The 27,359-nt window shown below is 44.9% G+C and overlaps 3 protein-coding genes and 2 long non-coding RNA genes across 11 annotated transcripts; 2 read left to right on the top strand and 3 right to left on the bottom strand.

Annotated features, from left to right (window-relative positions):
- Positions 1 to 1,087: 1,087 nt before the first annotated feature.
- LOC130383050 (uncharacterized) lies at positions 1,088 to 10,334 on the bottom strand. 7 transcript variants are annotated; one of them, XR_008895674.1, is made up of 17 exons: positions 6,411 to 10,334; positions 6,066 to 6,167; positions 5,519 to 5,729; positions 5,329 to 5,395; positions 5,154 to 5,232; positions 4,975 to 5,052; positions 4,557 to 4,644; positions 4,192 to 4,347; positions 3,586 to 3,729; positions 3,424 to 3,491; positions 3,249 to 3,327; positions 3,064 to 3,168; positions 2,838 to 2,925; positions 2,446 to 2,620; positions 2,016 to 2,100; positions 1,790 to 1,877; positions 1,088 to 1,572 (listed from the first exon to the last, which is right to left on the bottom strand). It is a non-coding gene; the product is annotated as an uncharacterized LOC130383050 (long non-coding RNA). The 7 variants fall into 7 exon arrangements; XR_008895672.1 differs by having other exon boundaries at positions 1,790 to 1,900; positions 2,016 to 2,620; XR_008895671.1 differs by having other exon boundaries at positions 2,016 to 2,620.
- Positions 10,335 to 13,441: 3,107 nt separating this feature from the next.
- Positions 13,442 to 15,185, top strand: LOC130383049 (interferon-induced protein 44-like). The gene is made up of 4 exons (XM_056591066.1): positions 13,442 to 13,565; positions 13,891 to 14,056; positions 14,135 to 14,235; positions 14,708 to 15,185. The coding sequence occupies exons 1-4, from the start codon at positions 13,527 to 13,529 to the stop codon at positions 14,915 to 14,917; spliced, it is 516 nt and encodes a 171-aa protein (XP_056447041.1). The 5' UTR covers positions 13,442 to 13,526; the 3' UTR covers positions 14,918 to 15,185.
- A 433-nt stretch (positions 15,186 to 15,618) lies between these two features.
- Positions 15,619 to 17,709, bottom strand: LOC130383085 (uncharacterized). The gene is made up of 3 exons (XR_008895690.1): positions 17,195 to 17,709; positions 16,710 to 16,829; positions 15,619 to 16,634 (listed from the first exon to the last, which is right to left on the bottom strand). It is a non-coding gene; the product is annotated as an uncharacterized LOC130383085 (long non-coding RNA).
- A 1,414-nt stretch (positions 17,710 to 19,123) lies between these two features.
- Positions 19,124 to 23,899, top strand: LOC130383018 (interferon-induced protein 44-like). The gene is made up of 8 exons (XM_056591007.1): positions 19,124 to 19,327; positions 20,136 to 20,632; positions 21,109 to 21,160; positions 21,425 to 21,620; positions 21,798 to 21,950; positions 22,653 to 22,818; positions 22,928 to 23,028; positions 23,361 to 23,899. The coding sequence occupies exons 2-8, from the start codon at positions 20,149 to 20,151 to the stop codon at positions 23,577 to 23,579; spliced, it is 1,371 nt and encodes a 456-aa protein (XP_056446982.1). The 5' UTR covers positions 19,124 to 19,327; positions 20,136 to 20,148; the 3' UTR covers positions 23,580 to 23,899.
- Positions 23,900 to 24,081: 182 nt separating this feature from the next.
- Positions 24,082 to 25,617, bottom strand: gng7 (guanine nucleotide binding protein (G protein), gamma 7). The gene is made up of 3 exons (XM_056591008.1): positions 25,504 to 25,617; positions 25,139 to 25,254; positions 24,082 to 24,685 (listed from the first exon to the last, which is right to left on the bottom strand). The coding sequence occupies exons 2-3, from the start codon at positions 25,217 to 25,219 to the stop codon at positions 24,560 to 24,562; spliced, it is 207 nt and encodes a 68-aa protein (XP_056446983.1). The 5' UTR covers positions 25,220 to 25,254; positions 25,504 to 25,617; the 3' UTR covers positions 24,082 to 24,559.
- Positions 25,618 to 27,359: the final 1,742 nt, after the last annotated feature.

Raw genomic sequence — 27,359 nt, 5'->3', positions numbered from 1 at the left:
ACATAGTTCTAATGCAAACCATGAACTGGAGCCGTGAATGTGGGTCACGTTCTTCCTCAGAAGTGAAACGGGAAGGCCTACCATTGTGTCTTGCATGTTTTATCTTGTTCCACAAGGCCGGTCTGAGTGCACGTTGAGAGACACCAGGCTAGTTGTGGAACTGATTGACATTTCAGCCTGGGCGCCTCTGACAAAGTGAATTTGTGTGAAGAGATTAAAGATTGTGTCACCATCTGTTTCTGAGCTGTGTTTGCAAATTCCCATAATCATTGAACATCTCCCATAAGTGATATTATATTGATAGCATTGATTGATTTGTTAGTTATAATAAAACGCCTAATGAATTAAGTTATTATAATGTATCGACTGACTGTTCTTCCCTATAGATATCACAAGTCAATCAATTGATAATCTGGTAAAAAAGAAAAAGGCACCGGTCAGGCCAGCAGAGGGCAACCAAATCCTTTTTGCAGATTCAACCCATGAAAAGATTGTCATTTGTGATGTTCTCATCGTCTCAACCATCACCACTAGGCCTACATGCTGCAAATAATATTGTTCCCGTTATTGATAAGGGCCTTCTTTACTCGCGTGACATTTTTACGAATGTCAACATTTACGCACGTATCGGCGTGTCCAGTTGAAAAACAAGACATTGTGGAAAAAAATAAAACAAAAAATAAATCAATCAAAAAGACAAAACAAACAAACAATCAAAACAGTGATCAGTTAGACGTTGTGTGCGAGTTTGAACAGGTGAGTTTTGAGTTGCGACTTGAAGGTTGTAATGGTGTCTGACTGTTTTATGTGTGGGGGGAGGGAGTTCCAGAGCCTGGGTGCTGAACAGCTGAATGACCGGGCACCCATTGTAGTGAGTCGTGATGTGTGGATACATAGTACATCGTACATTGTTCAATACTAGAATTTTGTAGTAATGGAGGTTTCATATTTTTACAAAATGGATTATGTGAACATTGCTGAATAACAATCATGTATATTAAATGTATTGCAGGAGTTTAGCTTGACATTAACCAACTTAAAGGACAATTAAATGAACCGCACCAAACATGTAGAAGTCAATGTGGGATTTTAATATATAAACAACACTTGACAAGCTTAATACAATTTTGTAAAGGAAAGCAGAGGAAAACATTTCCCCAAATGCATCTTTTCGAAATGTCACCACCATGCCGAAAGGAAGTGAAGAGGTTTGTGTAAAAGCAGTCCTCCCTGACCAGCTCTGTCCCTGACTCTAAACCCTGACTCTCAACCCTAACGCTAAACCCTCTGAGGGCAGGAAGACACGCCTTCAGTGTAAAGGTTAGAACCACAGAGAAGGAAGAAAAGAGGAAGCAGTAGAGAGTAGTGAGGTTAGTGACAGACGTGAGGGAAAGGCGTGTGGAAGCACACGGTTACATGTGGGGTCAAGAAGATCACTCCCACTGGAGGTCATTGATCCATCAGCCTCAGACTGCTGAGCTCAGCAGGTCATCTGGAGGACGAGGCGCAGATGAACTGAGGAGACGGGACCAGCAGGATGTCAGGATCAGGGCGGGTTTAGCTCAGGTGTGTCTACCCGGACCAAACAAGGACATTGATTAGGTTCAATATTCAAAAGATGCAACATTATCTGAACCAAAGATAAGTCATTAAGGAACAGGCAGGCTTTAGGGCGCCTTGCTCAAGGACGCATCACTGTATTCTGAGGACTTGAACCCGGCAACATTGGTTTGAGAGTTGAACCCCAACCCCCTACCTAGTCCACTATGTCCAGATAATGCAAACTTACGAGGAATCCTTGATGGTAGAGTCCTGTTTGTCCTCAGGATTTGCCTTCCAGATGTACGGCTCCTCCATCAGTCATCCAGATTCCTGGTCTGGTTACAAACGTAATTTGTCTCTAATGTAAGGTAACAAACACAGGAGTAGTTGGGCTCTAATGCAAGGTAACAAACACTGGACAAACTAATCCTGCGTTACAACAAGTCCACTCTGTTTATTTTATGCAAACTTACGAGGATCCTGGTTGGTAGAGTGATGTTGTCCTCCAGAGTCTTGACTCCGCCATCAGCTCACCTCAGCCAGAGTCCTGGTCTGGAACTTGACAGAAGTTTAATACAATTTTGTAAAGGAAAGCAGAGGAAAACATTTCCCCAAATGCATCTTTTCGAAATGTCACCACCATTCCGAAAGGAAGTGAAGAGGTTTGTGTAAAAGCAGTCCTCCCTGACCGGCTCTGTCCCTGACTCTGTCCCTGACTCTCAACCCTAACACTAAACCCTCTGAGGGCAGGAAGATGCACCTTCAGTGTAAAGGTTTGAACCACAGAGAAGGCAGAAAAGAGGAAGGAGTAGAGAGTAGTGAAGTAGTGAGGTTAGTGACAGACGTGAGGGAAAGGCGTGTGGAAGCACACGTTAAATGTGGGGTCAAGAAGATCACTCCCACTGGAGGTCATTGATACATCAGCCTCAGACTGCTGAGCTCAGCAGGTCATCTGGAGGACGAGGCGCAGATGAACTGAGGAGACGGGACCAGCAGGATGTCAGGATCAGGGCGGGTTCAGCTCAGGTGTGTCTACCCCCAGACAAACAGGATCAGGTGAGGTTCAGCTCAGGTGTGTCTGCCCGGACCAAACAAGGACATTGATTAGGTTAAATATTCAAAAGATGCAACATTATCTGAACCAAAGATAAGTCATTAAGGAACAGACAGGCTTTAGGGCGCCTTGCTCAAAGACGCATCACTGTATTCTGAGGACTTGAACCCGGCAACATTGGTTTGAGAGTTGAACCCCAACCCCCTACCTAGTCCACTATGTCCAGATAATGCAAACTTACGAGGAATCCTTGATGGTAGAGTCCTGTTGGTCCTCAGGATTTGTCTTCCAGATGTACGGCTTCTCCATCAGTCCTCCAGATTCCTGGTCTGGTTAAAAACGTAATTTGTCCCCAATATCAGGTAACAAACACAGGAGTAGTTGGGCTCTAATGCAAGGTAACAAACACTGGACAAACTAATCCTGCGTTACAACAAGTCCACTCCGTTTATTTTATGCAAACTTACGAAGATCCTGGTTGGTAGAGTGATGTTGTCCTCCAGAGTCTTGGCTCCTCCATCAGCTCACCTCAGCCAGAGTCCTGGTCTGGAACAAACAGCGCGAGACTGGCCCTAACGTCAGGTAACAAACATGTAGTTTGACCTATTTTTAAGCCCTTTATTTCCACTTTGTTTGGTTAATACAAACTTACAATCCTTGTTGGTAGAGTGATGGTCATCCTCCAGATTCAAGGCTCCCCTACCAGCTTGCCTCCGCTCCAGAAACACATTCTAGTAAGAAAACACAGCGGTAGTTGGTTAACGCATGTCAAAGGAACAGCTGTATTTTGCAGTTAAAGTCAACCATGCAAGTAAACACAAACTTACGAGGAATCCAGCAGCTCTCCTCAGACAGAGTCCTGGTCTGGAACAAACAGCGGAAGTCTTGCTTCAACCTGTGGTAAAACAGATGTAGTCGTCTGGTATATATGGTACAAACGCTGGTAGTTTGTGATAGCAGTATTCTACGAGAAGTGAGACGTCCTTCACCAGGCAGGGCCTCCACCAGCTCCTCCACCAGGCAGGGCCTCCACCAGCTCCTCCACCAGGCAGGGCCCTCAGCACGGCTCCTCCATCAGCTCCTTCAGTCCGGCTCCTCCTTCAGCACAGCTCCCCCAGACATAGTTTCCTGGCCTGGTTACAAACAAAGTTGGTCTCAGCAGTAAATCACCTGGGGACGCAACACACCCCACCACCTACATCTGACGTTCACTTGTAAAAGTGAAGACAAAGGTAAACATATTTTTTAAATTGTGATTTTAATATATAAACAACACTTGACAGAAGTTTAATACAATTTTGTAAAGGAAAAGCAGAGGAAAACATTTCCCCAAATGCATCTTTTCGAAATGTCACCACCATTCCGAAAGGAAGTGAAGAGGTTTGTGTAAAAGCAGTCCTCCCTGACCAGCTCTGTCCCTGACTCTGTCCCTGACTCTCAACCCTAACGCTGAACCCTCTGAGGGCAGGAAGATGCACCTTTAGTGTAAAGGTTCGAACCACAGAGAAGGAAGAAAAGAGGAAGCAGTAGAGAGTAGTGAAGTAGTGAGGTAAGTGACAGACGTGAGGGAAAGGCGTGTGGAAGCACACGGTTACATGTGGGGTCAAGAAGATCACTCCCACTGGAGGTCATTGATACATCAGCCTCAGACTGCTGAGCTCAACAGGTCATCTGGAGGACGAGGCGTAGATGAACTGGGGAGACGGGACCAGCAGGATTTCAGGATCAGGGCGGGTTCAGCTCAGGTGTGTCTGCCCGGACCAAACAAGGACATTGATTAGGTTAAATATTCAAAAGATGCAACATTATCTGAACCAAAGATAAGTCATTAAGGAGCAGGCAGGCTTTAGGGCGCCTTGCTCAAGGACGCATCACTGTATTCTGAGGACTTGAACCCGGCAACATTGGTTTGAGAGTTGAACCCCCAACCCCCTACCTAGTCCACATAATGCAAACTTACGAGGAATCCTTGATGGTAGAGTCCTGTTTGTCCTCAGGATTTGCCTTCCAGATGTACGGCTTCTCCATCAGTCCTCCAGATTCCTGGCCTGGTTACAAACGTTATTTGACTCTAATGTAAGGTAACAAATACAGTAGTAGTTTGTCTCTAATATCAGGTAACAAACACAGGAGTAGTTGGGCTCTAATGCAAGGTAACAAACACAGGAGTAGTTTGTCTCTACTATCAGGTAACAAAAACAGTAGTAGTTGGGCTCTCATGTAAGGTCACAAACACATGAGTAGTTGGGCTCTAATGGCGCGTAACAAAGTAGCAGCTGTAGTTTGTCTGGTAAACAAACACAGTAGCCTTAACTTGTACTGGACAAACTAATCCTGTGTTACAACAAGTCCACTTTGTTTATTTTATGCAAACTCACGAGGATCCTGGTTGGTAGAGTGATGTCGTCCTCCAGAGTCTTGGCTCCTCCATCACCTACCTCAGCCAGAGTCCTGGTCTGGAACAAACAGCGCGAGAATGGCCCTCAGGTAACAAACATGTAGTTTGTCCTATTTTTAAGCCCTTTATTTCTACTTTGTTTGGTTAATACAAACTTACAATCCTTGTTGGTAGAGTGATGGTCATCCTCCAGATTCACGTCTCTCCTACCAGCTCGCCTCCACTCCAGAAACACATTCTAGTAAGAAAATACAGCGGTAGTTTGTTAACGCATGTCAAAGGAACAGCTGTATTTTGGCCTTTATGTCAACCATGCAAGTAAATACAAACTTACGAGGAATCCAGCAGCTCTCCTCAGACCGAGTCCTGGTCTGGAACAAACAGCGAAGTCTTGCTTCAACCTGTGGTAAAACAGATGTAGTCGTCTGGTATATATGGTACAAACGCTGGTAGTTTGTGATAGCAGTATTCCACGAGAAGTGGCAGTGAGTGTGATATTCACTTCAGAGTCAAGCTCCATCTACCCCATGAGACGTCCATCACCAGGCAGGGCCTCCACCAGCTCCTCCACCAGGCAGGGCCCTCAGCACGACTCCTCCATCAGCTCGGCTCCTCCATCAGCACTGCTCCTCCATCAGCACGGCTCCTCCATCAGCACGGCTCCTCCATCAGCACTGCTCCTCCATCAGCACTGCTCCTCCATCAACTCGGCTCCCCCAGACATAGTTTCCTGGTCTGGTTACAAACACAGTTGGTCTCAGCAGTAAATCACCTGGGGACGCAACACACCCCACCACCTGCATCTGAGGTTCACTTGTAAAAGTGAAGACAAATTTAAACATATTTAAACACTTAAATTAGACAACGTCTGCAGATTGTCGCGTTCAGCAATTCATCCACTACGGTCGTAGCAGCACTAGTAACAATAATGGCTCATATGACCCTTACATAACCCCTGTATGAATTAACTCAAATCACAGCTTGGCACAGATTTAAAGTCATAAGATGAGCAAAACCAGACCTAAACTACCGTGGATTTTTAGTGTTTCAGATGAGCTTGGTGATGGTTACCCTCTGGTCCGGTGCTGCAGGCCCCTGGTCTCCAGCCTCAGTCTCCGGTCCATCCTGGCACCACAAGCCTCCGGTCCCCAGCCTCTCAGCCTCACCTTTCAGCTACAGCAGGAGATTTGTATCAGCATTTGCCCAACAATAAACTTCATTGACTCATCCGAAACAGAGTTACACAATTAATTTAACTATTATTTTACAACTCAAGGCTAGAAAAGACTTGAGACCAGACATGAGCATCCCGTTTTTGGGAATGAAGACAGAGCAGTCCACAAGTTTAAAGAAGATGTTCAGGCCATGCATTGAAACTGACCTGAGCAGACTCTACTCACACACCAGAGCACTGACCTGTTCTGGAGGACTTCTGACAGGAGGTGGAGGTCTGGCTCTGGGTGAGGAGGTGGAGGTCTTGCTCTGGGTGAGGAGGCAGACACCTTGGGACAAACTACATGTTACCTTTTTAACCTTGTGCAGTTCTAGAGTATCTTCTACTGTAACATGTGGGAAGGACGGCCATTATTTTAGCTTTGATATTATCCAGTGTGTAACTCTGAACCAAAGTCGTTGTTTAACGTAATTTCATTAGGTAGGGTTTAACTTCTGTTGCAATTAATGACAGCAGATATTGAGAACGTACAAAGCTGAAGTAACAAAGAACACTAAGCAGTATCGATATTAAATAAAATATACTCAGCCATATTCGGGTGCTGGGTTCCGTCAAATTGTCTTCCACCTTGCAATGATTTTCAGCCTTCACTGATGTCGAAAATGGGCCCGCAAGTAGAACGCCGTTTTGTACGCAGCGAGAGTCCCGTCACGTCATCGTGGTTAAAAGTACGCTGCAACCATCGGAAATTATCAACATATTGTACGACGTACGTGTCAGTGTGTATTTAAAATCCAACTTAAAGTCGTTTAAGATAAGGGAACAATTCGCAATGGAAACGAAATTGTTTCCGTTGGCAACGGCTCGAGGTTACGCAAATACAATCCAGAACGTTCCGCCAGATTCCCTCAGGGGACTCCCGTCTAACTAACTGCCAGGTGGTTTCTTATGGTTGTCAAGACTACAACGTTCTATGCTAACCATTGGGACTAAATCAAGTGACCGCGCTCAGAAGCTTCCACGGCGGGAAGCACAAACCGTCCGACTGGAATCCGAACATTCCGGCCGGAACCAACCAAAGAAAAAACATAACCAGCGCCTCACCTTGAGCTGAACGAAGGAAGATCATGAAGTCCAGCGATGGTCTTCATTAAAACACAGCCAACAGACTTACCTTGAGGAGATCTGTTTGTTGCTGTTGGTCATTGCTACTATTCAGTGTGCCTTTACATTATTATGCACCCAGTGTGTACAAGTTATATCACTCAAAACCGGACGAAGAACCAAACTACCATGTACGTCCCACAACAACTTTAAACCTAAAATCATTCAATACAAAACAGTGTCTACATTTTACAATTATCTAGATTATTCTGGGTACAAAACATACAGAGCAAATCTAAACGTTGAGCTCACAGAGAGCCGACGATAGCCCTGCAACGTCACCCTGACCGCCTCATCACCAACAGCAAATCATGCCAGCCAGCTAACACAAGTACAGGTCCAGTGAGAAGTGGGCATCTGAGTGAAAGGACCACCCATAATAAAAAGAAGCCCAATTCCTGAACTATCCAACCATCTTCATGGTTTAAAGATTTACAGACTTGACATGCCATTGTGTTCCAATCACCTTTGTCTGCTCCCTCGTTACTTAAAACCCTACATCTCCATCACTAGAGTGTTGCATCCTACTCATGGGGGTGTGATCCGAGTGAGCAGAGATGCATGCTGGGATACAGTGCTTTCTGAAGTCTTCAGTTCTATAGACACGCCCATCAGGAGAAACCAAGTGTTTGAGAATCTGTCGTGACATCAGTTACATGAGCAGGAATATCCTTCAAGATGGCGCCAGGACTCTCAGCGGAGAGAGACCAGGAGGAAGATGTGAGGGTTCTTCCTCTCAGCCAGTGGAACACAACAACGGTCTTCATCAGAATACCGTGGAACACTTTGAAACATCCTCCTCTTTACACCTTGAAACCCCAGTGAAGGTTTCCTTACCTCCTCAGCTGAAAAGCACAACTTCAGCTCGAAGAGCGCACTAGTTGGAGTTCCCAGATTGGTTCTGATTTAAGGGAACCAATCGTTCAGCTAGTCCTGTCCGAAACAAGTACAGTTCAGCCTGAGAAGACGTGCAACTGAGAGCAAGACAAGATCCACAGGGCTCTCCATCAATCCAGCCAGGTAGGAAGAGGCGTCTCATTACAGGTGTGAAGGTTATCTTGAATATCCATTTAGGTCCCTTTCCAACATCAGACTCCTTTTGGAATTCCTTAAGGTGTCCATCCTCCATTGATCCAGATTGGTGTAGTCCTAGTTTGAAGTCACTGATCTGAACACGCCGCTTGCATCCTTTTACACTTGAGTTGGATACTCTCCTTCCTGCCCAGGGTGTTGGCCGTCCATCAGGTATGATTTAGTTGACCATTCCAATATCCCAAGCCAATCACACAGACCCCCGTATGAACATTATCACTGTCAAAGCAAGCCGGACACACGCACGTAGAACCCCATGCCAGGTGTGAGTGGGAGACACAGTAGAACCCTATAGCGATACTCCAAAATCATCCATCTCAAAACAAACCCAAACACACACCACTGAACCATAAAAGGCCAAACAATCATGCAGGATAAAAACCTCATGCCAAATAACATTCCATCATCCAACCCCAGCTCTCCTGCCAGGGCACCCAGAACAGAACAACCGATGTCTCCAGAGCAGTAAATTAAGCACAACATTCTTCAGTGGCGTCCCACATTGGTGATGGATTATGCTTGGCGTCTCCAAAAAGTGTCCCAGGTTGATTCAACGTTCACAGATGCAAACGGTACAGCTTTAGTCAGCCTGAGGACAGGAAGGAGGTCATCTGTTCAGAAGACCACCCAGTGGAGGGGGGGTGGCTCTTGAGGAGCAGGATCCATCTTGTAAAGGCCACAATTTAGACCTTCTTGGAAATGAAACTGTTCCTGAGGAGTCACGATGTCTGGAGGGGACTGTTGAATGTGTTCCATGGATCTCTGTGTCAGACTGAAGTTGTGTTTTAGCTGTCGAGATGAGGAGCCCCTTCATCTCCCCCTGGTGTTTCTCCTTCTGAATCCCTGTCTCCATCTTAAAGAACATTCTAGTCCATGTAACTGACGTCACAACGGTTTCTCAAACACTCGGTTTCCCCTGAGGGGGCGTGTCTACAGACCTGTAGACTTCAGACAGCTCTGTATCCCAGTATGCACCTCCGCTCACTCAGACCACACCCTCATCAGTAAAGCAACACTCATGTGATGAAGATGCAGAGCTCAGGAGAGTAATGGAAAGAAGACAGAAGACATCAGAACCCAACCCATTACTCCATCTTACAACAATAACTTGGTGGCCCGTAACCATTTCAACAAATCATTAAAACCAACATAAACCAAACTCCTAAGTAACCCAAGAACCAATAAAACATCCTTACTACTCAGATCAACCTTCAGGTAACGGGTTAACTCACCAGGAAGTAGGGATGGGCGATATGGCCTAAAATCCATATTGCGATAAACATTGCAACCTATTGCGATAACGATATATATCCCGATATATAAATCATAATATAACCATTTCAGAACAGGTTACATAGACTCTAAGGAAAGCCAAACTGCTAAATGTATAAAACTCAAATAATAAAGAAACAGATACTGTAAATTAGGGAAATACGGCCAGTATTAGGCATGGCTATTTTAAATAAAGAAAAATCTTCCAAGTGCGTGCACAGATACTTGATATTAAAACATAAAAGTGCAAAGTGAACGCATACAATTTTAAAATGAACAGGAAATGAGCGCAATCACCAGCTCCTCCGTGTCGCTTTCAGCCATATTTGCTTAGATGACGATGATGCGTTGAAGCCGGTTGCAGCTCAAGGCTCTTTAAATTTCGCGGGTCGCGGATGATGCGTTGCAGCCGGTTGCAGCTCGTGGCTGTTTACATTTTGCGGGTCGCGGACGATGCGTTGCAGCCGGTTGCAGCTCGTGGCTCTTTAAATTCCGCGGGTCACGGATGATGCAATGCAGCTGGTTGCAGCTCGTGGCTCTTTTTAAATTTCGCGGGTCATGGATAGATCACGTCAAACATGCATTTTCGCGATAGAGCAATATAACTAAAATCTCTATCGTAGGCCATTTTTTATCGTTTATATTCCTACCAGGAAGCCAAAATACATCAATGTGCCCAAGAGTAATGAGAAACGTTTGACTTACAGTTTGCAGTTCATCTTCATGGTTAAGTTGGGATACTCACAGAATTGCAGTTAAATATCCATGATAGACCTTTGAAGGAAGGAACAGTTTACTCATGGTCCCCAAACTTGGGCACTGTCCCACAGTTCAACATCTACCATCTCCATTAAATCAGATACATGAATGACAATACAAATTCAGGGCTTCTGGGATCATCCAACTTTTAAAAAATGATTAAGATAATTAAAGAGATGCTTCACCGGTGGGAATATGAAGGTTTTATGAATTAAATAATTCAATGTATTATGAATGTGAAAAAAAAATTGAAATCGGTTCATCCTAGCCTGAAAAAAGGCAGAAAGAGTGTTTTCATGGTCTCTCTGGCTCAAAGTAAGAAAACCTCCAACTACCACAGTGCATTGCGCTCGATGCCCCGCCCACCTGTCGTTCTCCCGTCCCCCTCATTCCCCCTCATTCCCCCTCAGTACGCGAGCTCCCGCCCCCTCTCATTCCTTATTGGTGGAACAATTTTCCACCAAAAGTGTGTTGTAGTCCTCGGCCCTTCTAGCGGGACAATAGGTTTCTCCCGAAATGACATCAAACGCGTCATTTGACGTCATTTCGGGAGAAAATTAGATGAGAAAAAAATGGGCCAAGGGGAGACTGGTTTAGACTGATATTTATTTATACATTTATTTATATTACAATCACGATTTTATAATGATAGACCGCCGGTTCTAAATGGGTGAAGTATCCCTTTAACTAATCCATCTTTTTAATATAAATTATACTAATTAGGCCTATTTGACTTTCATTAGTCAAGAGTGATTTACCTCTTACTTTGACAAGTTTAAATGTTAGGTCCCTAAAAACTTTCAGGTAGAATCATTATTTCAATTTCAAATGAGAGATAATCCGCCACAATCCCCGATTTCCTCAGATTATATTCAATATACAAGTCACGTCAGTTGTGCTTTGCCACACAATTCTACTCACATCAGGTTCAGATGAGATGCTCCTCTTTACTTCAAAAAGTCTTTAACCTGTGAAACAGGAAGAGATGACAAATAAGTCACAGACCTCAACCAAACAGTACACACACGATATATATATATATATATATATATATATATATATATAGTTAGATATTTATCCCTCTATTCCCGGAGCCTGAGGTGAATAATTGTTAATTAAATAGTCTAGATAGCCTAGTCAAGTCTTTATTAATACCAAACGACACAAATCGTCGGGAATCCATTTAGGTGGTCGGCCCAGACAGGACAGTAGCCTACAAGACCACACAGAACAAGTCTGACTGGACACACACACACACACACACACACACACACACACACACACACACACACACACACACACACACACACACACACACACACACACAATACATCACATTAAAACTAGACACGCGTTGATAGATAGACGGATAGGCCTAGATAGATATGTTCCATTATTTGCCTTGCGGAGCCAACTAGTCCTGTGCGCGTACGCAAATTAGCCATGTGCGCCAATGTCCATTTGTTTTGAGTGCGACGAATGAGTGCAGATCATGATTTGCAGATGCAGATCAGTGAAACATATTTTAACTAGCCTACTACATACAGCACGCAGGGTTTTTTGTTCTCGGTTGTAATTAGCCTACATTTGAGGAGTTTTTTTTATATTGGGGGGAATCACTGTCCTACTTGTTGTCGAAGCACTTTATCCAACAAGCAAAACCGTCTCGGTAATATGGCCAAAGTGTATGGGAGAGTTCACTCTTTGATATGGCTGTCTGTACTAAAAGCATACGGCTCCTTTAAATGCGTCTGCATAATTGAATTGTACGTCATGAGCGACCAAAGCGAACAGAAATATTCGCAGCGAAACTTTGTGAGCTTTGGTCGCTCCTGGTGTGGACTTAACAAGTTGGCAGCATCCTGAACGGCCCTTCGAGGAGTGAGAAGGAAGCTTTCATCAAAAGAGATCAGAGAGACTCATTCACTGATTAAACTGGAGTCATCGCCTACCACACACACACACTGTGGCAAACACGATCGTCGGCGGCTGGAAATTTAAAAGGAGACGCTCCAAGCAGGGTTGCGGGTCAACGGTTTTTATTCGTTCACCTCACTTAAAAAAGGTAAAACAATGGACAACGAAAGTTCTTCCACTTACGCGGTAAAAATGGGTGAGGGGTCTCCGGGTCCGGTCCGTCGGTGAGGTCAGCGTGGCTCCCGCTCCCGGCTTCTCCCGCGACTGTCTCTCACTCGGCTCCCTCCCGGCACGAGCCACATGGCTGAGAGTGCCCCAAATGAGTGGAGAAGCAGGCTATTTAAGCTGCTTCTCCAGCGGTTCCTCAGGTGCTCTTCATATCCTTAATTGGCAACGGCCGGGTTGCAACAACACACACACACACACACACACACACACACACACACACACACACACACACACACACACACACACACACACACACACACACACACACACACACACACACCAGACACACACCAGACACACACCATACAGACAATAACACCATAAAGACACACAGCAATACACCATATAGATTCACACCATATGCACGCACACACCACAGATACACACATATAGATTCACACACAATATTGATACACACAAAATATAGATGCAAACCATATGCACACACACACGATAGATACACACCATAAAGATAATAGACACACACCAAAGATTAACTTAATATAGATACAAACTATATCGATAGTTTGTATTCCCCTCCCCCCCCCCCCCCCTGGAAACCATCCACTATGTCATGCAGAAGGTGTAAGCAGAAACTGAGGTTGTTGGTATGCAGAGCTTCAAGCTTTGCCTCTTCTGCAAATGAGGTCTGAAATAATTCTGCATAATAGCACGGTGACTGGTTCTGCAATCGATCCTGCGCAAGGGGTTTCAGGACTTATATTCTTCGATGTAGGCCTGCTCCATCTCTGCATCCTTAAATAATGCCAGGCTTAACTTTTTCATGAGATCATGCAGGGAGTGTCTCGCGGATGCTGCAGAGCTGATGAAGGCTGTCACATAGGCCTACTAACTTGAAATGCCGAGGCTGTGCGCGACACAAGGGTTCTGGTTCAAGTCCCGGTTCCTTCTAGCCGAGCGTCAAGATGTCCCTGGGCAAACAGACACCAAACCCTAACTGCTCTGTAAGAGCTGTCTGTGTCCTTGGCTGACACCGCAGCCGGTGGAGGCCTGTGTGTATGAATGGGGGAATGTGTGGCTCTAATTGTAGATTGTAGTGTACAGTTTGAGTGGCCACAGGGTGGAAAACTGGCTAAATAAGTAGTGTATTTACATGGGGTGGGGAAGATTGCTCGTTTATCTGTCATTTTAAATCTTTGGAGGGGAAAAGGTCATATAGAACAGGCAGGGTAATTCATCTCAAACTAATAACTGATAACAGACATTGATGTTTCAAAATGGGCTCATTGGCATACTTTAACATACTTTAACTCATTTTCCATCTTGTAGTTTAGTCCCAGCACACCCCTACAGGAGGACGCCCCGGGCTTCAGGAAGACGTCCACTTTGGGGGAGCAGATCCACTGTGTGGTGTACGTGTTTGACACGTGCCAACTGCTCTGCGACGAGATCATCGAGAAGATGGCCGCCATCCGCAAGAAGACCAACCTGATGAGTGAGCTAGACTTACTTCTAATCAGTTGGACCGTTCATTGTCCCTCTCTCTAATCTAATCTGTTTGATTCTCCTGTAGACATTCCCCAGCTTCTGCTCATGACCAAAGTGGAGGAAGCTTGTCCACTTGTAAAGGAGAACTTATCCAACGTTTACCACAGTGAATACATCTACAAGAAGGTACTGTTGGACTCTGAAGGCGTTCCGCATTCGTCCATCTTTTTAATGAGGCCGATTTAAGAGATTCAATGAGTAATAGAAAAACGGCTGGGCAGTATGTATAGAAATGCCTATCACTATGAGTCACCCCTATGACGGGGTGACTCAAGGCGAAATTTGCAGAGTCGGCCTGACCCAAAGCAATCGTTATCTTTATTCGGTTCCTCCACTTCGGCCTTGGAAGGCTGATATCTCTCCAATCCCCTGGTTGTTATGCAGACAGAGGCTCTATTCTAATTCTATTTTATTCTATTCCAATACCAATAATGGCCACCCGGAGGATGCTATTGGAGCTGCTACTACCTCATAGCATTACATCCCAAGCGTTTATTTAGATGTACACATTATTTTATGCTTTGTTTGTATTTTTATACTTGACTTTATTAATCCGAGATGGCGTTTTTTGTCTGCGCTCTCTCCCTGAGCCGTTCAGGCCCAGCAGCTCAGCACGGCCCTGGGCATCCCTCTGTGCTGCGTGCTGCCGGTGAAGAACTACAGCGAGGAGCTGGAGCTGAGCACAGACCTGCTGCTGCTCAACGCTGTGCAGCAGATGCTCCACTACGCCGACAGCTTCTTCGACAACCAGCCGGAGAGTGAGAGCGATACCGAGCAAGAGATGACCACGAACAGAAATGACGTTTAAAAAAATGTGCATTCTGTAATGAATACATATCTTTGTTTGAATAGATCTTTGTAAATAATCTGAGACAATTATGTTGTTTAATCAGTTTCCATAAGAAAATTGTAAATTAATCAGATCAGATTAGGTTAGGTTAGATTACAGTCAAATAGATAGGGCTACGTGGCCCCGTTTAATTCATTCATGCATTTTGTTCTATTCTACTATTGAGCAAATTAATAAAGTTTGAGTTGAACTGTTGGAATCTCATCTCAAAACCTCTGTCTATTCTTTACCAATAGCTCCGATAGAAATTTATACAATGCAAAAGCTGAAGAGTCAGTCTGGGGTCAGTTTTTGATGATTCATGAAGAGTTACTCTGATGAATTATTATTCAAACTAGTAGTGGCCCTACCTTTCATGGTCGAGCGGAAGAGAAAGTGAATATAATAGGTTTCCCCTCCAGTACACAACTGAATGCAATTCATAAAATAACCATTATATTGTAGGCTATTGTATTATTCATCATAAAGATTTGCCATCATTTTATCCCAATGTGGCGGAATGGAGAGAAGGGGGGGGAAAGTTGCTCGACAACGCCACCTGGGGAATTGCACCCCAGGAAATACAACCTTGGCCCTGTACTTTGGCCAACCAGAGGTCACACAGATTCGTTGCACGTTTTGTATAAAGGACGAGAGACAGACTTACAAAAGATATAATTTTATTTATTTACAGTAAGCAGAATTAAAAGAGCTCAGGGATCTCAACAACCACTGAAGTGTCAAGTCAAAACCCCAAAGTAGAAATAAATACAACAGGCACAGAGCTAGGCTGTAGCGAGGCGGTCAGGCTAAATCAACTCAAAACCACAAAAGAACCACTACAAACCAAGCCTGCCGCCCGCGGCCCGCTGCACCAGCTCCTGTCCTGGAAACACAAGAAAGAAACACAAAAATTACACTACTGTTGTGGCGAGACACTCAGGTTGTTACGACAATCATTTAAAACAGAGGACTATAATAAAACACACACATACACACACACACACAGCACTCACACCCACACACAGGAACAGAACTGACTCATAACTAAATATTTATACCCAAATACAAAAATATACAGAAACCCAACCAATTCTTAAGACAAGTAATAAGGAAACAAACGAAATTTAACTGTGGGTGGGGGCCAGGCGTATTTAACACCCCAAACACAAACCCAACAGCTATGTTAAACTAAACAGAAAATAATCAGTTAAACCCCAAATCAATAGATCAGAAATAATAAGAAAATATTGATATGCTTAACCCCAAATGGGTCAACAAAACGCAACACAAAAATATATGCATGTATAGGATTTAACCCAAACAAATAAACTAAAGAACACAAACACAAGATGAAAGGAAAAGCAGACAATTAACCAAACCAATAAGAGTTGTGGTGGGACTGAAAACTTAGCGCTGCGTGGGAATGCAACCGCCACATCGGACTGTGTGGAAAAAGGCAACGGTGCCGGAGCAGCCGAAGATGATGAAGACGACGGAGTGGATGGAGAAGACGGAGTGGATGGAGAAGACGGAGCGGCTGGCGAAGACAGAGCGGCCGCCCCAGGACCGGAGGCCGTGGATGGTTTACGTTTGGGATCGCCAGGTGTAGGCTACGTCACAGAGCCGTGCAGGGCAGCTTCACCAGAGCACAGGAGGAGGAAGAAAAGCAAAAGCACCGCTGCGGCTCCAACAGCTACAGCAGGACAGAGAGCAGACGCCTAAGCACAAAGCTAACACAACCAGCAGGTTAACAAAAGAGCACGCTTACCCGAACGAAGAGAGCTTTTCGCCCCCGAAACTGATCACCGGCTGCGGCAACAGTACAGAGCGGATGCCACACTCCCCTCACTCTTCACAATGCCGCCCCCGAACAACACGGCCAACAACGCTGGAAAGTTACAAAAACACTCGCGATCACTGGGCACCTGCTTGCAGGGCCGGCGATCGGCATAGGCGAGCTAGGCGACCGCCTAGGGCGACAAATGCGTTGGGGGCGCCCTCTGGTGGCGCCCTTAATTAAAAAATATATCAATTAAAATATACGACGCGAACGGAGAAGCGAGGGGGCGCGGGAGCAATTGTCAGGGCGGCCCGATACCGTCAGCGTAGCACCCCCCCCCCCCCCCCCCCGCTCGCAAGACCTGTCCAGGGCGCAAGTTGAGTTCGAGTCGCCTAGGGCTCCGAAACGGCCAGCGCCGGCCCTGCCTGCTTGTCATCATAAAGTTGCACGAAAGTAGCGTCATGCCTACTCACCTTCAAGTGACTGAAGCACGCCACACCAACCGACAACAAACCAACAACTAACAGACGCCACACCGAGTCTTCGCCACGAGTGCCAGGCAGCAGTGTGCGCGCCAGAGAAGGCGCAGCACTTATACAGGTGAAACCACTCTGCAATCTGCCCACCAGAAATCACCTGAGTGGAGGAGGAGCAACACTCAACCTGCCACACCAACAAAAATCCCAATACGCCTACCGGAAATTGATATGGTTGCTCTAAGATAGTTATTCTCCAAGGTTAGAGTAGTTGCGTCTGCTGTCTTCCTCCTCTGATCAGTGTATAGTAGGGCTGTAACGATATGCGTATCGAAACCGAAATCGCGACGCTCAAAGCCACGAACCTGTCTCGCTGTGTGAGAAGGCAGAAGCGCGACCCGTCCTTTCTAACTCCCATTATCCTTCCAGTCAGATCCAGCCACGTGATATGAGCTGTTAGTGCCAGGGTTTCCGTTTTCCGGTAATAGAAAAATTAAATGTCAGACAAAATTGGGCCTCTCCGGTCAAATTGTCTGATTGAAACTTGCTAATAATCGGTCTAAATAATAGTCTGCTGACACCGCTCCTCTTATCGATGCCGTAACATCTGCGACGAGATGCCCTCGCTGTGATGACTGCTCCGTGGCTACGGAGGATAGCACTTCTCCAAAGCCTGCGAAGTCCTCATATAAGATATGAATGACAATTATCCAGAGTGGGCCAAGAGCGCAAAAATAGCCTGTGTGACCCCTGTCTCTAGTGTTTTGTGTCTGCTTATAGGTCGGAATGAAACGATCACTGATTATTGTCAGGCTGGGTACTTTATTCTACCGGACTCGTTCGTTTCTTCACTAGAAACGCTAAGTGCACAATAATACGCCTCGTTATTGCGAATCAGACATTCATGTTTTTTCATATTTGTAAGTTAGGCTATTAAAAATGTTGCATTCTATACAGCCTGATTGTTTCATTATTTAAGCTACATAGCCTAATAAGAAACGATATTAGGATACTTCACCGAAAACAAAACCTCTGCAGGTCACTTTGACCGGCAACGTGAACTCTGGTTAGTGCTATAAAACTATTCAAATTACTATTATTTCTTTTCCATTAATAGGCCTATTTTCAAATGCATAAGCCTAAACCACAAAACTAGTTGAGGGTTTTTGCCAACAAGCATCCTCCAACTGCAATCTTTGGTTATTTATTTATTCATAGGCCTACTTTAATAGTATTCTTTCTGTTCAAATCTGTTCAGTGTTCCAAATGATTTGTTATTAAATGTTACATCAAGTTGATTGTTATATAGCCTAAGTGTTTTTTTTTAATTAAATGCTTTTTAAATTAAAATAATAGTGGGATGTATCGAACCGGGAGTCAAAAGTTTGATACAAACCGAATCATGAGTTGGTGTATCTTTACAGCCCATAGTAAGTAGCGATAATTATGTTATTGTTTGTAGTTCTATAGGCGTAGCCTTCGAATTTCCCACCACACTCCAACTGCTGACAGTAGGCCTATACCGTGGCGGATTGGGTTGATATCTTAAGTATCAGCAAAGCTGAAAGTGTTTCCGTGTAGCTGAGTTGATGTGAAGTTATAGATTGAAGTGGAGAGTAAAGCCGACTCCATGCATCTCCGTCTCTTGTCTCCTCATTTATTGCACTCCACAGTGTCACCACCATTGTGTGTTTGTATATTCCCATATTCATTGAACATCTCACACGCAGTGATATTATATCGATAGTAGACCTATTGATTGATTTGTTAGTTATAATAAAAGATAGCCTAATGAATAATACATATAATGTAATAACTGACTGACTTGTGTCTTACGCATGCCAACATTTAAGTATGCGTGTGTCTACATGTTAAAACCAAAGGGTCAAATCAGTCTTCACAAGTTGACAAAGGGCATGAATAATAATTGATGATTGAGCGCGGGGAAATCTGGGGATGTAATAAACACCCCCGTTTCGGGAAGTTTCTTTACGAAATATAAGTAATAGCCTACGGGTGTAATTCAGGGTTTCGGTTTCTTTCTTTTCACTGACACGCGGAAGAAGACTGCAGACGCAACAAGTCTAAACCTGGAAAATAACCGTCTTATAGCTGCCTTTACTATTTCAGGTAGGCTTATTCTTAGGATAAAATATAGGCAAATATCTATGATGATGAATAGGCTACAATATAATGGTTATTTGATACTTTGCATTTAGTTGTGTACGGGAGGGGAAACCAATTTCATTCACTTTCACTTCGACTCGGATTTGCATTTGAATGTAGGCTATTTGCAAGTTATTTCATAGTCTAAATAACGTGCAAATACACGTTCAAAAAAACGTTTTGATAAACCAAATCATTATGATGATGGATTAATACTTTTAAAGCTTTTCACATAGTGATACTATATATAGGCCTATGTATAAATGTTTAAAGAAGATTAAATTATACATGTTAAGAGCTGGGTTATTTTATTTGCTCTGCTTCGTTAACATTTAAGAACGAGTCTTTAATGTCTAAATATAGGCTTCTGTATTAGATAATGTAGATTTGAATGCAAATGCATTTCAAAGGTAGGCCTACTTTAGTTGCCACTATCTTCCTGGGTAACATCTGGCCCAGAGAACAAATGTGGCCCGCTGTCTCGAGTTCCAAAAAAAACAGCCCTGTCAGACTGTATTCGAGCATTATGCATTTCCGACATGGTTCACTGTTGGCCAAACATTTGTGTGTCTCTCTTAGAATGTGCACAATGCAAGGTTTTTTAAGATGAATTTCAAATTTGAAACAATGTTAAAAAAAAATAGTGGAGATAAAAAGCCAAACTCCATGCGGCTTGCCCATAAAGCAGGCATCAGAACTGTCCCGTGTCCTAAAGAGGCTATTTTATTCACATGACTGCGGTATGCGGTGGCCTTTCTTCCGTCCCCACCAGCCCTCCATAAATCATGTCCGTGGTGAAGTCCAGCCTGTCCAGCGACCAGGAGAAGAAGCTGTTGTCTCTGTTCGGCCAGGTCCGTCTCCACCTGCTGTACAAGGCCAGCGTCCACGGATACGCCTCCGCCAGCTTCCACCAACGCTGTGACAAACAGGGGCCCACGTTGCTGGCCGCCTACAACGGGTCTGGCTACGTGTTCGGAGCGTACACCGCGAAGGACTACAGCCAGAGCGGGGTTCTGGTCAGCGACGTCGAGGCCTTCCTGTACAGCCTCGGCAATGGCAAGGGGAACGCACCGCGGCGAGTGGCCAGCGACGACGGCAAGTACGGTTTCACCGACGGGGCAGCGGGGCCAGACTTCGGGGCGCTGAAGTTCCTGGAACAAGATGCAGCCGCCGTGGCGTCCAACCCCGGGACTGGCTTCACCTTCAAGCCGGTGGACATGCACGGAGACGACCTGGCCCTCGCGGAGTTGGAGGCGTACAGAGTGGAAGGTGAGCGGTCTCTGGGCCTGCTTCGCCCCAGTGTCTATAAACTAAACCAAAGCACTGGACGGACTGCAGAGAAGCTATAGGAATAGACAGCGGTAGAGGCTAATCAGTTACACACACATCTTATCATATTTCATGTTATAGGACAGGTTAATACAGTTCATATCTTATCATATTTCATGTTATAGAACAGGTTATTACAGTTCATATCTTATCATATTTCATGTTATAGAACAGGTTAATACAGTTCCTATCTTATCATATTTCATGTTATAGGACAGGATAATACTGTACCTATTTTATCATATTGCATGTTCTAGAACAGGTTAATACAGTTCCTATGTTATCATATTTAATGTTATAGAACAGGTTAATATAGTTCCTATCGTATCATATTTCTTGTTATATAACAGATCAGAGACCCTGATCATCTTTAGATTTACTAGATGTTGCATAATTAATCTTATTTATTCCTGTAGATATTGGTGGCTTCTTGGCCAAGCCATGGAGGGCTACTGACTGGACTATTAAGTATGTACAAATAATCACTGTAATCATGTCATCATTTGATGGAATATTATTATTTGTGTTGGCAACTACATTTTCACATACTTCCTTTTATGCAGCTCCATCTCTATTCGTTCTTCAAATGTATCTATTATTTTCTGTATTTATTTTCTTTATTTGACCTTTAAAGATTGTTATTTGTTTTGACTCATCTTCCTCATCTTCTTCTTCTTCTTCGTAATGACAAGCCTTTTACAAAATGAATATTTCTGCTTCGTCTTTCTGCAGTAGGAAACAGGAACTGATGAAGAAGATCCAGGAGTACCAGCCTGAGCTCAGCGGTGTGACCCAGGCCCGAGTGCTGCTGGTGGGGCCGGTGGGCGCCGGGAAGTCCAGCTTCTTCAACTCCATCAACTCTGTGTTCCGAGGCCACATGACCTCTCAGGCCATCAGCGGAGTGTGTGGCAAGAGTGTGACCACGCAGGTCAGAACCAGAGAGGGGGTTAACCAGGGGGCAGGCGTCAGCACTCAGTGTGTGGAATAATAGGGCTCAAAGAAGAACTATATAAGAAAAAAGAAGGTTGTGCCGTCTATGAAAGATGAAAAGTGACTGTAGGTAAGATTCGTTGCTCCCTTCAACCTGTTTCTTATCGCTCCACAGTTCCGCAGCTTCCCCATCAGGGCAGGGAAAGGGGGAAAGATGCTGCCCCTGGTTCTGTGTGACACCATGGGTCTGGAGAGCCAACCAGAAGCTGGGCTGAACGTGGACGACCTCTACAACATCTACAAGGGCCGCATAGCCGACCGCTATCAGGTTCATTACAGAGACCATAAGAACTTCATCAGTGCTTTCAACTTTGGAACTTGAAATGCCGAGGCTGTGCGCGACACAAGGTTGCTGGTTCAGGTCCCGGTTCCTTCTAGCCGAGCGTCAAGATGTCCCTGGGCAAACAGACACCAAACCCTAACTGCTCTGTAAGAGCTGTCTGTGTCCTTGGCTGACACCGCAGTCGGTGGAGGCCTGTGTGTATGAATGGGGGAACAGTGTCAATTTTTTTTAGGCCCGGTGGTAAGAGCTGATAGTGTGATTTGTTATACATTTTTCACGGGATGCTAGAGTATTTGTTAGTTATTTCCATATAAAACACTTGCTTAGCCATCACAAGTTAATGATTCAATAAACACGTTATTAACAATAAACTAATTTTATTTACAATACACTAATTTTATTATGAACACAGTGAGCATGGCTGGTTGCTACACTTAATCTTTCTAGGCTTTTGGAAGAATTGCTTTGCCATGCTAATGATGATATAACTTAATGCTGTCAGATTGTCCGTTATGATGGGGCATCATCTGCGCACGCGCGACACCGCAGTTTTTTTTTTTTGTTTGTTTTTTGCCAGGCCTGAACAATGGTAGGGGAAACACTGGGGGAATGTCTGGCTCTAATTGTAGATTGTAGTGTACAGTTTGAGTGCCTTTAACATACTTCAACACATTTTCCATCTTGTAGTTTAGTCCCAGCACACCCCTACAGGAGGACGCCCCGGGCTTCAGGAAGACGTCCACTTTGGGGGAGCAGATCCACTGTGTGGTGTACGTGTTTGACACGTGCCAACTTCTCTGCGACGAGATCATCGAGAAGATGGCCGCCATCCGCAAGAGGACCAACCTGATGAGTGAGCTAGACTAACTTCTAATCAGTTGGACCGTTCATTGTCCCTCTCTCTAATCCAATCCCATTTAAATAAATGTACATTACATTACAATCTGTTTGAATCTCTGTAGACATTCCCCAGCTTCTGCTCATGGCCAAAGTGGATGAAGCTTGTCCCCTTGTAAAGGAGAACTTATCCAACGTTTACCGCAGTGAATACATCTACAAGAAGGTACTGTTGGACTCATTCGTCCATCTTTTTAATGAAGTCGATTCAAACGATTCAATGAATGAAAGAACAACGGCAAGACATTTTTTTTTTTAAATGCTTATCACCTGAGGCACAGGGTGCTACTATAGCATTACATCCCAAGCGTTTATCCGGATGCACACATTATTCTATGCTTTGTTTGTATTTTATACTTGACTTTATTGATCCGAGATTGGATTAATATAGTAAAAAAAATAGCAAAAAACGATAGAAAGTAAAAGATACAATAGTTCAGTAGTACATAAATTAACTCATTGCGTTTTTTGTCTGCGCTCTCTCCCTGAGCCGTTCAGGCCCAGCAGCTCAGCACGGCCCTGGGCATCCCTCTGTGCTGCGTGCTGCCGGTGAAGAACTACAGCGAGGAGCTGGAGCTGGAGCTCAGCACAGACCTGCTGCTGCTCAACGCTGTGCAGCAGATGCTCCACTACACCGACAGCTTCTTCGAGAACCAGCCGGAGAGTGAGCAAGAGATGTCCGATACTGAGCAAAAGATGTCCAAGAACAGAAATTAAGTTAAATCTGCATTGTGTAATGCTTACATATCTTTGTTTGAATAGATTATGGTAAATAATTAAAGAAAATTGTGCTGTTTAATCAGTTTTCATTAGAATATTTTAAATAAGATAGGGAAAATAGAATAGGGCTACGTGGCCCCGTCTAATTCATTCATACATTTTGTTATATTCTACTATTGAACAATGTAATAAAATTTATTGATTTGTTTTGTTGGAATCTCATCTCAAAAGGTCTGCCTAATCTTTACCAATAGCTCCTGTTTTTGTTTGCTTGCTTTCTTAAACGTTATAGAAATTAATCCAGAATCAGGCCTACATTACATTTCAAGCCTAAAACAAATTAATCTCGACAATGCAAAACATGAAGAGTCGGTCTAGGGTCAGTATTAGATGAATCATGAATAAGGAGGTTCTCTGGATGTGTATATATATATATCCTGCTGGGAGTGTTTACCCACAATAAATGTCATTCAGAACGATGGAAGAACAAACTCAGTCCTGCATGAGCTGCGACGCCATGAAAGAATTTGTCCCAGAAGAGGGTCAACACTTTATTATCTTTTTATTAACGGCATCTACATCTTAAACACTTTCTTTTTCTTTTTTTTTAAACAGCAATATCCAACAAATACGTGTGCAAGAAAGAATAAGATATGGCACATCAGAGAAAAAACACTTACAAAAAATAGATATCTTATCTTCAGAATCAATCAAGGCAAGATGGAGACATAAAGTGTGTGCGTATGCGGGTACGTGTGTGTGTGTATATTTTGTTCATATGTTAATTGGTAAACAAAATCGAGTACAAGGGTTTTGTCTATGTGCATGTTCAATGTGTGTACGGTATGATATGGTATGTGTGTGTGTGTTTTGTTTTTTTTGGAATGTGTGTGTGTGTGTGTGTGTGTGTGTGTGTGTGTTTTGTGTGTGTGTGTGTGTGTGTGTGTGTGTGTGTGTGAGTGTGCGTGTGTTTGCGACTATAGGATGATGCAGGGCTTCTTGTCCTTGAAGGGGTTCTCCGAGGCGGGCAGCCCGACCAGCAGGGCGTCGCTACGGGCGTGCTGCTCACAGTAGCTCATAAGGTCTGATGCTGCTTTAGAGACCTGGAGGTGAGGTGGGGAGGAGAGGAGAGAAGAGAGGAGGGGAGAGAGAGGAGGAGAGAGGACAGGAGAGGAGAGGAGGGAGAAGAGAGGGGAGGGGAGGCGAAGAGGAGAGAGAAGGGGAGAGAAGAGAGGGGGAGAAAGGAGAAGAGGAGAGAGGAGAGGACATGAGGGGAGAAGAGAGGACAGGAAAGGATAGGAGAGGCGGAGAGGAGAAGAGGAGAGGGGAGGAGAGGAGAGAGGGGAGGAGAGGAAAGAAAGGTCGGGGGAGAGGAGGGAAGAAGAGAGAGGGGAGAGAAGAGAGGAGGGGAGGAGAGGTGAGAAGAGAGAGGAGAGAGGAGAGGGAGGAGGATAGAGAGGGGAGTATAGGAGAGGAGAGGAAAACAAAACCAAAAAAATGATATGAGTAATCATATGACTCAGAAACAAACACCTGAAGTGAGCATCATTGCATACCTTAATGCGTTCCATCCCGGCCTCGATTCTCAGTTGCTCCACCAGCTTCCGGGCCTGGGCTATGCTGTTATTGGTAGACATGTTGATCCATCAGACTACACCCACAGCGGAGAAATCTAGAGAGAGAGCGGCGAGAGAGAGAGAGAGAGAGAGATCATTATCTATGTGCGCTTCGGCAGGACATATATTACAGCCACTATAGTGAGACAATAGAGCACCTTCGTGTGGTGACTGTGGGTACTGCGACACTGTATTATGGCATTTGTTTACGGGACGGGGGCATGAACGAAATATAAATATGTAAATGATACTTTGATGCCGACGCACAGACAAGCACATAAAAAAATGTGTTTGCAACACTTTACCTGACAGATGTGCAGAAATAATAGGCGGTTTGTTTTCAGAGGCAGCGGGACAGTCGGGATGATGACAATAGCAGAGAGAAAAGTTGGGTGAACATTGATCTCTTAGGGGTCCTTCTGGAGGTGAGAGAGAGAGAGAGAGAGAGAGAGAGAGAGAGAGAGAGAGAGAGAGAGAGAGAGAGAGGGAGAGGGAGAGAGAGAGATAGCAAACTGGAACCATGTAACTTCATGTAACAGCATTTAACAGTTTGAAGTTGCATGCTTGTATATTGGGTATGACTATAGCAGAACCCTCCCCACTATGTCTCCCTCTCTCTCTCTCTCTCTCTCTCTCTCTCTCTCTCTTCCAGGATGAGGGAGCTGTTTTAATTACTTCTGCTGTTAGAGATCCTGGTCTGTAATTACATCACATTGTATGTAAGAGGGAGAGAGAGTGAGATAGAGAGTGTGAGAGAAGAGAGACAGAGAGATAGAGATGGAGCAAGAGAGAGAGAGAGAGAGAGTGAGAGAGAGAGAGAGAAAGAGAAATAGACGGAGACAGAGAGAGTCAAAGACAGAGAGAGCCAGAGAGATGTTGCCCATCAAATGTCGGTGGCAACAACGTTTCTTCATGACAAGGTGAAAGCGCTTTTGACCACTTTACAGAACAGCTGTCTTTGTATGCCCGCTGCATCGGGGATCAAAGGTCAGTTCAGGACCGCAGGCCGCATTTAGAACCCAGCCCGCTGGTCCAGCCAGCGTTCAGCCTGTGAATAATGTGTGCTCGTGAGCACATCCCTTAGAATTCACCCGTGCACGTGTCGCCTCACACAGACACACACAGCTGTTTGTTTCCTGAAGAATCGAAGCGCAAGTTCGGAGCCCTGTTTTCATTGGCCCTTATCCCATCAGTCCAACGAAAAAAAAAAAGGGTTAGACAGTCTGCAAGCCCGCATTCCTCTCTCGCTCTACCTCCGTGCGTCTGTCTCTCTCTCTCCCTCTCCCTACTTGTCTCTCTCTCTCTCTCACTCCCTCTCCCTCTCCCTCTCTGTCTCTCTCTTGCTCTCCTTCCTTGTCACCCTCTCTCCCTCTCTCTCTCTCTCTCTCTCTCTCTCTCTCTCTCTCTCTCTCTCTCTCTCACTCCCTCTCCCTCTCTCTCTCTCTCTCTCTCTCTCTCTCTCTCTCTCTCCCTCCATCTAACGGGCACGTATAACCGGTCCATTCCGGTTGATCTGGCACGCCGTGAGGTTTGCACTACATCATCTCTTGCTGTTCCCGGCCATATCTCCTGCCTGCTCAGAGATAAATATCACAGACCGCCTGCAAACACAATGCGGGCATTTTGGTGGAGAGGGACAGCATGTCCTCTCTCTGCCGTAGCGATCTGCACGCTCACACTCACACACACACACACTTATACACATAGACCCCCCCAACCCCCCTCCACACACACACACACACGCACACACACACACACACACACACACACACACACACACCACACACACACACACACACACACACACACACACACACACACACACACACACACACACACACACACACACACACACACACATAGACCCCCCCCCCTTCCACACAAACACACCACACACACACATCCAGCTGTTGTAGTAGACCACCAAACACATCCAGCTGTTGTACTAGACCACCAAACACATCCAGCTGTTGTAGTAGACCACCAAACACATCCAGCTGTTGTACTAGACCACCAAACACATCCAGCTGTTGTAGTAGACCACCAAACACATCCAGATGTTGTAGTAGAACACATCAACCCCCCCCCCCCCCCTCTCTCTCTCGTCTCCTCTCTATCCTCTCTCCTCTCTCTCTCTCTCTCTCTCTCCTCTCTCATCTCT

Source organism: Gadus chalcogrammus, chromosome 5 (genome assembly GCF_026213295.1).
Source record: "Gadus chalcogrammus isolate NIFS_2021 chromosome 5, NIFS_Gcha_1.0, whole genome shotgun sequence".
Classification (NCBI taxonomy): domain Eukaryota; kingdom Metazoa; phylum Chordata; class Actinopteri; order Gadiformes; family Gadidae; genus Gadus; species Gadus chalcogrammus.
This window is presented reverse-complemented; position numbering and strand designations above follow the sequence as displayed.